Raw genomic sequence first — 11,360 nt, 5'->3', positions numbered from 1 at the left:
ACATGGAGCCCCAGATCGAGGGAGATTATCAGTGGTCTTGTATGTCTTCCATTTCCTAATAATTTCTCCCACAGTTGATTTCTTCAAACCAAGCTGCTTACCTATTGCAGATTCAGTCTTCCCAGCCTGGTGCAGGTCTACAATTTTGTTTCTGGTGTCTTTTGACAGCTCTTTGGTCTTGGCCATAGTGGAGTTTGGAGTGTGACTGTTTGAGGTTGTCGACAGGTGTCTTTTATACTGATAACAAGTTCAAACAGGTGCCATTAATACAGGTAACGAGTGGAGGACAGAGGAGCCTCTTAAAGAAAAAGTTACAGGTCTGTGAGAGCCAGAAATCTTGCTTGTTTGTATGTGACCAAATACTTATTTTCCACCATAATTTGCAAATAAATTCATTAAAAATCCTACAATTTGATTTTCTGGATTTTTTTTCTCATTTTGTCTGTCATAGTTGAAGTGTACCTATGATGAAAATTACAGGCCTCTCATCTTTTTAAGTGGGAGAACTTGAACAATTGGTGTCTGACTAAATACTTTTTTGCCCCACTGTATGCAGCAGTTTGGGCCACCTGGCTCGTTACAAACTGTTGAAAGGCCATTTATTCCTAACAAAGACAGTAATTTAGTTGCCAGAATTGTATATAATTATGACATAACATTGAAGGTTGTGCAATGTAACTTGCCACCCTTTCGATAAAATACGGAACGGTTCCGTATTTCACTGAAAGAATAAACGCTTGTTATTGAAATTATAGTTTCTAGATTTGACCATATTAATGACCAAAGGCTCGTATTTCTGTGTGTTTATTATAATTAAGTATATGATTTGATATTTAATAGAGCAGTCTGACTGAGCGGTGGTAGGCAGCAGCAGGCTCGTAAGCATTCATTCAAACAGCAGCTCTTAGCAATGCTGTTTATGACTTCAAGCCTATCAACTCCCGAGATCAGGCTAGCAATACTAAAGTGCCTATAAAAACATCCAATAGTCAAAGGTATATGAAACACAAATGGTATAGCGAGAAATAGTCCTATAATAACTACAACCTAAAACTTCTTAACTGGGAATATTGAAGACTCATGCTAAAAGGAACCACCAGCTTTCATATGTTCTCATGTTCTGAGGAACTTAAACAGTAGCTTTTTTACATGGCACATATTACACTTTTACTTTCTTCTCCAACACTGTTTTTGCATTATTTAAACCAAATTGAACATGTTTCATTATTTATTTGAGACTATATTTATTTTATTTATTATATTAAGTTAAAATAAGTGTTCATTGTTCATTCATTATTGTTGTAATTGTCATTTATTACAAATATGTATAATAATCAGCCGATTAAATCGGTATCTGCTTTTTTTGGTCCTCCAATAATTGGTATCGGCATTGAAAAATCTTAAATCGGTCAACCTCTAGTATGTATGTACGGTCACTTTGGGGACGACGTCATTGGTGCACTTATTGATGAAGCCAATGACTGATGTGGTGTACTCTTCAATGCCATCGGAGGAATCCCAGAACATATTCCAGTCTGTGCTAGCAAAACAGTCCTGTAGTTTAGCATCTGCTTCATCTGACCACTTTTTTATAGACTGAGTCAACGGTGCTTCCTGCTTTAATTTTTAGCTTGTAAGCAGGAATCGGGAGGATAGAGTTATGGTCAGATTTGCCAAATGGAGGGCGAGCTTTGTACGCGTCTGTGTGTGGAGTAAAGGTGGTCTAGAATTTCTCTCGCTCTCTGGTTGCACATTTAACATGCGGATAGAAATTTGGTGAAACGGATTTAAGTTTCCCTGCATTAAAGTCCCCGGCTACTAGGCCCGCCGCCTCCGGGTGAGCGTTTTCTTGATTACAGCTCTTTTAAATGCTGTCTTTGTGCCAGCCTCAGTCTCGTGGTATGTAAACAGCTACGAAAAATACAGATAAACTCTCTAGGTAGTGTGGTCTATAGCTTATCATGATCTACTCTACCTCAGGCGAGCAATGGTTGTCTGAATAATGATCATACTAGAGTCAAACTCAAAATAAGCCTCTATACAGGACAGGTTGGATTGAGTGTGCACAATAACAGTGAATAAAGCCAACAGACAAGGATGATCCATAAGATGCCATTTATTCTCTCCTTAATAGACATGAGATCAATATCTTCAATTTGAATATGTCCAAGTGGAAATGGAGTTGTGCACAGACCAACACTTTTATTTTATGAGATTGCCATTCATAATAAACTAATCCAGCCCAATTCCATTTAACTCAAAATAATTTGTTAGGGGATAAAACAACACCAGGCAAGAGGTCACGGTCCAACCAACACAGTCATTTTTACAATAACCTTGCAAGTAAGTGAGAGCCACTTTGCGGTGCAATGTTATGAGTGGGGGTTACTGTGGTGGAAGGGGGCTGGCAGTGTTGGCACGCAAGATGCCTCTGAGGACCTTGTAGTTGGCCAGGGGCTGATTGTCTTTAGGTGGGTAACATGGGCCACGGTCTGTGACGTAGGAGTAAGGGAAACGTAGGACCCACAGGCCATCAGGGGGCAGCACCAGCTCTGTCTGCTCTGGATGGAACACTGAACAGGGTGGAGAGCCCAGTTGGACCTAAGAAGAAAAAGGGGCAGTGTTTTACAGTCAACATTAAAGCATTACATCTCAAACAACAAAGTGACTATTTGCAAAAAATAATAATAATCTCCAGCCGACACAGCCTGTTACTACACTAACAACTCAAAATGAATCCAGTTCTAAATGCATTGAGAGTTTAGCATAACTGGTGTTTGTCACCAGGAAAACATGAGAAGTGAGGAATTTACTTATAGATGAGGAAAACATGAGAATAATTAACTTCTGACAAACACCAGTTGACAGGTAAATGAAGGCCAGGCAAGTGTACCTGTGGGTTAAGCGTTATCTCCAGGTGGGCGTCAGGTACAACAATGTAGAGACGCGCCAGCTGGGCATAGTTGGGTTTCAGGCCGCGCCCCTGGGCTGGAGAAGGGATGTACAGGGGCATGTCTGTGTTCAGGGCCCTGGTGGCCGGCTCTTTTGCCCCTCCAGGCCCAAGCACCTTCACCACTTTATCAGGCCCTGAGCTAAGGAAACGCCGACCCCTACTGTCCTCGTACTCAAAGCCCACGAAGGCCCGGGCCACGTCATCTCGCCTGCGTCCCCTACCAAGGCCCCCTGTGCTCCCCCGCTTTCCCACTAGGGCTTTGTTGGGGGCCGGCCAGGAAGAGGGTCCCCCATCCAGGGGCTCAATTAGGCCCACTTCATCTTCAGAGCGGGAGCGAATCACTACGTCCCAGGGCAGGAGATAGGAGGAGCCAGGCAGGAAGCCTGGCTGCTCCAGGCCAGTGTGGGGGTTGTAGGCCTTGGCGGGGCCCAGCTTGACCAGCGACCAGCTAGAGAACTTGGGCAGCAGGCCTTTGGGACAGCCTGAGTGGAGCATGCCTGGGAGGTACTCCACGGTGGAGGCCTGGCGGTCTACCAGGCCGGGCCTCTTCTCCTGGCCCTCGCCTCCCACTCCGTCTCCATAGGGTCCCAGGCTGTCAGTGGACTGACCCAGGCTGAGGGCCAGGCTGAGGCTGGTGCTCTCCCCAGGGGTGTGGGATGCTGGTATACTCTCCTTCAGCTTCTCCACCTCTGATGGCTCTGACCCTGACGACAGGACTGGGGCTGCCACCTCAGGGGACCTGGGTGCTTCTTCGCAGGCCGGGTCTGGATCTGGGGTGCTCGGCTGGAAAACAGGAAAATCGATCCTCTCCAGCATCCCGCAGCATTTCTCTTCAAGCATCTACAGGGCAACAGGGTCAGATAAAGTGAAAAGACTGAGGTACAGTTGGGGGTTATGCTGGTGTCCTCTGCAACAACCTAGTCTCAGAGCATTTTGTATTATTCCGTACGTAAATCGGTGACCCTCCATTTAGTATGAATTGTTACGTTTCGTATGGTATGTACTAGAGGTCGACCGATTAATCGGAATGGCCGATTTCAAGTTTTCATAATCGGAAATCGGTATTTTTGGACGCCGATTTAGGCAACAAAAAAACAAAAAAAAATACACCTTTAACTAGACAAGTCAGTTAAGAACACATTCTTATTTTCAATGACGGCAGTTAACCCACTGTACCTAGGCCTTGTTCAGGGGCAGAACGACAGCTTTTTACCTTGTCAGCTCGGGGGATTCAATCTTGCAACCTTACAGTTAACTATCCAACGCTCTAACCACCTGCCCTCATTGCACTCCACGAGGAGCCTGCCTGTTATGCGAATGCAGTAAGTTGCAAGCTAGAATTAAACCTGGCCTTCATTTACCTGTCAATCTTATAAAAAAATCAATCATATTCACTAGTTATAACTACACATGGTTGATGATATTATTAGTTTATCTAGCGTGTCCTGCGTTGCATATAATCGATGCGGTGAGCATTCGTGAAAAAGAACTGTCGTTGCTCCAACGTGTACCTAACCATAAACGTTAATGCCTTTCTTAAAACCAATCCACATTAGTATAGACTTTTAAACCTGCATATTTAGCTAAAATAAATCCAGGTTAGCAGGCATTATTAGCCAGGTGAAATTGTGTCACTTCTCTGCATTCATTGCACGCAGAGTCAGGGTATATGCAACAGTTTGGGCCGTCTGGACTCGTTGCGAACTAATTTGCCAGAATTTTACGTAATTATGACATAACATTGAAGGTTGTGTAATGTGACAGAAATATTTAGACTTATGGATGCCACCCGTTAGATAAAATACGGAACGGTTCCGTATTTCACTGAAAGAATAAACGTCTTGTTTTCGAGATGATAGTTTCCGGATTCGACCATATTAATGACTTAAGGCTCGTATTTCTGTGTGTTATTATGTTATAATTAAGTATATGATTTGATAGAGCATTCTGACTGAGCAATGGTAGGCACCAGCAGGCTTGTAAGCATTCATTCAAACAGCACTTTCGTGCGTTTTGCCAGCAGCTCTTCGCAATGCTTCAAGCATTGAGCTGTTTATGACTTCAAGCCTATCAACTCCCAAGATTAGGCTGGTGTAACCGATGTGAAATGCCTAGCTAGTTAGCAGGGTGTGTGCTAATAGCGTTTCAAATGTCACTCGCTCTGAGACTTGGAGTAGTTGTTCCCCTTGCTCTGCATGGGTAACGCTGCTTCGAGGGTGGCTGTTGTCGATGTGTTCCTGGTTCGAGCCCAGGTAGGGGCGAGGAGAGGGACGGAAGCTATACTGTTACACTGGCAATACTAAAGTGCCTATAAGAACATCCAATAGTCAAAGGTATATGAAATACAAATCGTATAGAGAGAAATAGTCCTATAATTCCTATAATAACTACAACCTAAAACTTCTTACCTGGGAATATTGAAGACTCATGTTAAAAGGAACCACCAGCTTTCATATGAGCAAGGAACTTAAACGTTAGCTTTCTTACATGGCACATGTTGCACTTTTACTTTCTTCTCCAACACTTTTTTTTTTTGTTTTTGCATGATTTAAACCAAATTGAACAGGTTTCATTATTTATTTGAGGCTAAATTGATTTTATTGATGTATTATATTAAGTAAAAATAAGTGTTCATTCAGTATTGTTGTAATTGTCATTATAAAAATAATATATATATTTTTTTATTTATTTTTTAAATCGGCCGATTAATTGGTATCGGCATTTTTTGGTCCTCCGATAATCGGTGTTGGTGTTGAAAAATCATAATCGGTCGACCTCTAGTATGTACTAATTTGTGGATGTCCAGCGCTCATTTCTTATGATACAAATAACAATTAATATTATATGTAAAAAATTTGCGAAATGTACAATATGTTACGAATTTTAAAAACATGTTAGGAATTCTAGCTAGGTGGCTAACGTTAGCTAGCTGGCTAACGTTAGCTAGGCTAGGGTTAAGGGTTAGCTAACACGCTAAGTAGGTGTCAAGTAGTTGAAAAGTTGGTAATTAGCTAAAATACTAGCGTAGTATAATGAGATTCGAACTCACAACCTTTGGTTTGCTAGACATTCGCGTTATAGGTACACCCATTACCAACCACCTTACTTTCATTTTTGCCTCAAGTAACCAGCCTCTGGCGCAATGGTCTAAGTAAGGCACTGTGCCACCAGAGATTCTGGGTTCGAGCCCAGGCTCTGTCGCAGCCGGCCGCGACCGGGAGGCGCACAATTGGCCCAGCGTCGTCCAGGTTAGCCAGGAGGGATATCCTAGTCTCATCGCACAGGAGTAGTGACTCCTGTGGCGGGCCGGGCGCAGTGCACGCTGACCAGGTCGCTAGGTGTACGGTGTTTCCTCCGACACATTGGTGCGGCTTGGTTGGGTTGTGTTTCGGAGGATGCATGGCTCTCGACCTTCGCCTCGCCCGAGTCCGTATGGGAGTTGCAGCGATGAGACAAGACAGTAACTACTACCAATTGGATACCACAAAATTGGGGAGAAAAAAAAAACAACAAATACCATCTGGCTCATGTAACCATATCAAATGTAACATATCATACTAATTTGAGAGTCCCGGTCTTATATTTAGTATGTTACGTCTAGTCTATGAGACCAGGCTGTCTGCAGAGATCTGTTGGTGGATATAGTACTTTAGTATTCTGAAGCACAAAACACGACATAATACAGAACAGCAAGACAAGAACAGCTCAAGGACTGAACTACACACATTTAAAATAATAAAACAGTTAGACACATTGCTGACACAACAGTACATACACATACGGTGCATTCAGAAAGTATTCAGACCCCTTCACATTTTGTTACGTTATATATATATATATATATATATTCCCCCTCAATCTACACACAACACCCCATAATGACAAAGCAACTTTTTTTTTGTGCAAATATATTAAATATAAAAAACAGATACCTTATTTACTTCAGACCCTTTGCTATGAGACTCGAAATTGAGCTGAGGTGCATCATGTTTCCATTGATCATTCTTGAGTTGTTTCTACAACTTGGAGTCCACCGGTGGTAAATTCAATTGATTGGACAGGATTTGGAAAGGCACACAGGTGACAGTGTGACAGTGCATGTCAAGGCAAACACCAAGCCATGAGGTTGAAGGAATTGTCCGTAGAGCTCTGAGACAGGATTGTGTCCAGTCACAGATCTGGGGAAGGGTACCAACAAATTCTGCAGCATTGAAGGTCCAAGAAGTTTGGAACCACCCAAACTCTTCCTAGAGCTGGCTGTCCGGCCAAACTGAGCAATCGGGGAAGAAGGTGACCAAGAATCTTGGTTTCATCAGACCAGAGAATCTTCTTTCTCATGGTCTGATTCCTTTTGCTGCCTTTTGGCAAACTCCAAGTGGGCTGTCATGTGCCTTTTACTGAGGAGTGGTTTCCATCTGGCCACGCTACCATAAAGGCCTAATTGGTGGAGTGCTGCAAAGATGGTTGTCCTTCTGGAAGGTTCTCCCATCTCCACAGAGGAACTCTGGAGCTCTGTCAGAGTGACCATCGGGTTCTTGGTCACTTCCCTGACCAATGTCCTTCTCCTCAGATTGCTCAGTTTGGCCAGGCGGCCTGCTCTAGGAAGAATCTTGGTGGTTCCAAACTTCTTCCATTTAAGAATGATAAAGGCCACTGTGTTCTTGGGGACCTTCAATGCTGCAGAAATGTTTTGATACCCTTCCCAAGATATGTGCCTTGACAAACCTGTCTTGCAGGTCTACAGACAATTCCTTCGACCTCATGGCTTGGTTTTTGCTCTGATATGCACTGCCAACTGTGAGACCTTATATAGACAGCCTTTCCAAATCATGTCCAATAAATTTAATTTACCACAGATGGACTGCAATCAAGTTGTAAAAACATAAAGGATGATCAATGGAAATAGGATGCACCCGAGCTCAATTTCGAGTCTCATAGCAAAGGGTCTGAATACTTGTGGTTGTTTTTTTATACATTTGCCGAAATTTCTAAAAACCTGTTTTCACTTTGTCATCATGGGGTATTTGTGTGTAGATTGCTGAGGGGAAAAAAATTATTGATCCATTTTAGAATAGGGCTGTAACATAAACCGTGGAAAACGGGAAGGGGTCTGAATACTTTCCGAATGCACTGTATGTCCACTGTCCAGACTTTTCCTTCCATCCAGGTCCATGGACAAACACTATTCAGGGGCTCAGATTAAAGTTAAACAGGAGTGACAATATAGTCCCCTAACATTGTCAGTAGCTTTCCATCTAAAATGTCAATACCCTGTGGTTTCTCATTACTGATGGACAACAATACTTTCCCCACCTCTCCCACACTATATTTACACAATTCAAAATTACAATGCTTTCCTTTAAATATTAGGTATTTTATGCATGAATATGATGTCTCAGTTTGTTGTTGGCATTTCATGCCCGAGTTTGCCCACTTTGGCAATGAAATAGTAATTAAAATAATTGCCAATATCAAAAGGTTTTGTGATGACTGAGCCTTCTGTTTCAATAAAATGTGGAGTTGAATGTCTTTCTGTCCATAATTTAATTTAATGTACTCCAAAGCTTTTTTCCATCATACTTTCTATTATTTGTCTTCGTTTTGTAGTTTTGTTTTTGTTCAGTCACAATTTCTCAATTTATAGTAAGTTTGCCAATAAGATGTGCAGCTAGACTTATTAGCCACTCTGTTTGCTTCATCGCTCTCAAACATACAGTTTTCCAATTCCTCATCAATTCTAACAGTCAGTTTCTTAATAGGGCCAGGCTTATCAATAACTGGAAGAAACAATGTCATAAATGCATCAAGTGCAGTGTCTGGATGCTCCACGTTACACACATCAGACCAACTTTTTTTTTTACATATGAATCACTAAATGTTTTATACAATCTGACACTATTTTAGGCCCAGCCTTTGGCTTTTCTGCATATGGCCACTTTATTATCTTCACTAAATCCAATGGGTGTGGATACCGCTTTAGAACAAAGTTCTGCATAAACAATGATAGATACTAACTTGGTAGAAGTCATAGTTGGCAGCTTGGATGGCAAAGGGGTCCTCACGAGGGGCTTGCTTCCGGCCACAGTTACACGAGCCAGTGGAACGCCCCCTGCTGTTGTGGTTGAGGATGGGCGGGTTGTGGTCCATCTCTGGCTTCTCACCTGCAGATGCAGTAACATAGAAGACAGTTGTTAGCCATAACAATATAGATCAAAATTGATATTCTGAGATACACCGATTACCAACTATGTTGATACCTGTTATGATACCTATGTGTTTTAAATATGGAAAATACTATAATTTCTCATTTTCTGTATGGTAGTGATTGAGGCTTTACCTGGCCGAGGTAGCAGGTGAAACTTGTGCACACAGTGTTGGTCCGTCAGACTGCGCTCTTCACATAGCTGATGCCCATTACTCCAGAACTTGTAGCAGTCCTCATGCAACTGCAAGGCATAGCGCTGAAAAGCTACGCCACGTGCATGCTGACTATAGACCCGAAGTGCTTGTGTCAGTTGGTTTTTGTGCACCGTGGTGGTATAGTTATGGGGAAGGTTGGACTGGTAGGTGCTATGTGCCAGCGGCAGGGCTTTCTGACAGCGGTTCTCAGAGAACTTGGCATCCGTGTCCAGGAAACCCTCCAACACTTTAAGCTGACTCTGCACTTTTACGGATAGCTCAGCACTTTCCTCATCTGTGTTGGCTATCATAACCTGATGCAGCCTGTAGGCCACTTGGGCCCACTTGGAGTAAGTTGGAAGCTCAAAATGGGAAGGCTGTGGATTGCGACCGACGCTGTCGTCAAAGCCTTTCTTGGTCAACACCAGTTCGACATGCTGCCAAAGGAACTCCTTCAGACTACAGTCCACTAGTTGCCCCCCTGAGAGGCTGCTGCTTTCTACATTGAAGGATGGATGTCTAGCAGAGTGACGCATTTGTTGATAGCGCCTGGGTCCAGATACTGAGGTGTTGGTGTCATTTTCCTGCAGGGCGCAGTTGGAGCGCAGCTGCCCCAGCACGGCTGCCACTGGGTCCTCCTCTGGCCCTGGCACCACATACACAAACGCCTGGTTAGCAGGGACAGTGAACAAGCAATTACTGCTCTGGTTGGTGAGGACCCGACTTTTCCGGAAAATGCGATATATCTGGTCCTCCAATGCATGCTGTAGGCGTCTTCGTGGAGAGTGTTTCTTGGGCTTGTCAGCATTTCCCCCAGAAGGATCTGAACCATTTCCACCACAGCTTCTCAGGGTTCCATTCATCTGGAATACAAATAGGAGGCGTGGGGGACAGGGGCGGCAGTTCACCTTCCATTCTTTGGATATGTTGGAATCCTTAATGGCAGCACGTAGTAGTGGCAGAGTTTTCTGACGAAGTGCATCCACAGCACGGAACAATCTGTCATAGGTGACATCAAAACAGCATGTAGGATGGACCAGTAGCAGGACATGGCACAAGGAGAAGAGATAGAGCAATGCTAAACAATGCTGTTTATCCGCCCCTTTCCACGATTCATGCGCATCGGAGTGTCCGATGCCCGCACTCAAAGACTCACACGCCCGCAAAAGCTGTCGGTTGTCACAAACTGAAGTAAGCACCAGATACAATACGCGGTTTTCTTGGCTGTAGTATGCCTGAATCAAGCCTCCACTGTTCTGATTGTCGGTCTCATCCAGTCGGAAGAGATCATAGATGTGCTTGTCCGCGAGCGTGTTGATTAGAAACTCTTTTGGCGATCCAGGTTGCATCGCAGTCTTACCGAATAAACCAAGTACACAGAGACCGTCATCTTTGTACAATGGATCCTCTATTACTTCTGATTCTAGAAGCACTCCCAAACTCATGGGCAACGCCATTTCTTCTGGCCAAATCAATGTGGGGAAGATAAATATATGCGCACAAGGCCACTTTCCGTGGACACAAGTAAAATGTTCCGTGTAGAAACAAGGGACATTTGTGTTCCCGCAACCAAAACCAGGTATGGTCTTTTATGGATACCGAAATAGTGTAAAAAATAAATGTTTTATAATAATACTTAAAACATGTCTAGGAATTCACAAATGTAATTGTATTCTTATAAGCACAATATTGGTAAAAATACATTCTTAAATAAAAACTTTAAAAATGTAACAGATTTTATTTGGTTACAGTAGCAAATTAAAAATATCATGCGATATAAGATTTTAGAAAAAAGCTATATAAACAAAGATCAAAACACAATAGCTCACAAACATATTGGGTCCCTAGTCAATGTGCAATTTCCAAACAAAGTCCCTCAGATATGTTTACTTCCTCATAAAAATGACTACTAACTGAACTCACATTAAAAACATGTGATGCATCTCACTCAGTTTAAGTAACTCATCACAGATTGTGTTTCCTCAACATGTACAGAGTATCTCAACTA

General features: G+C 42.9%; 2 protein-coding genes across 6 annotated transcripts in view; both read right to left on the bottom strand.

Moving 5' to 3' along the window:
* Positions 1-2,098: 2,098 nt before the first annotated feature.
* LOC110533546 (protein SMG8) lies at positions 2,099-10,942 on the bottom strand. The gene is made up of 4 exons (XM_021617874.2): positions 9,291-10,942; positions 8,969-9,114; positions 2,894-3,793; positions 2,099-2,601 (listed from the first exon to the last, which is right to left on the bottom strand). Exons 1-4 carry the CDS (start codon positions 10,807-10,809, stop codon positions 2,386-2,388), a joined length of 2,781 nt encoding a protein of 926 aa, XP_021473549.2. The 5' UTR covers positions 10,810-10,942; the 3' UTR covers positions 2,099-2,385.
* Positions 10,943-11,063: 121 nt separating this feature from the next.
* The window catches only part of prr11 (proline rich 11), a 5,480-nt gene continuing 5,183 nt past the window's right edge, over positions 11,064-11,360 (bottom strand). For all 5 annotated transcript variants that reach the window (XM_036989953.1, XM_036989954.1, XM_021617871.2 and 2 more), the window contains one exon: positions 11,064-11,360. This exon is cut by the window's right edge and continues 556 nt beyond it. The gene's annotated coding sequence lies outside the window, so the exon portion shown is untranslated.

Source organism: Oncorhynchus mykiss, chromosome 10 (assembly GCF_013265735.2).
Source record: "Oncorhynchus mykiss isolate Arlee chromosome 10, USDA_OmykA_1.1, whole genome shotgun sequence".
Taxonomy (NCBI): Eukaryota; Metazoa; Chordata; class Actinopteri; order Salmoniformes; family Salmonidae; genus Oncorhynchus; species Oncorhynchus mykiss.
This window is presented reverse-complemented; position numbering and strand designations above follow the sequence as displayed.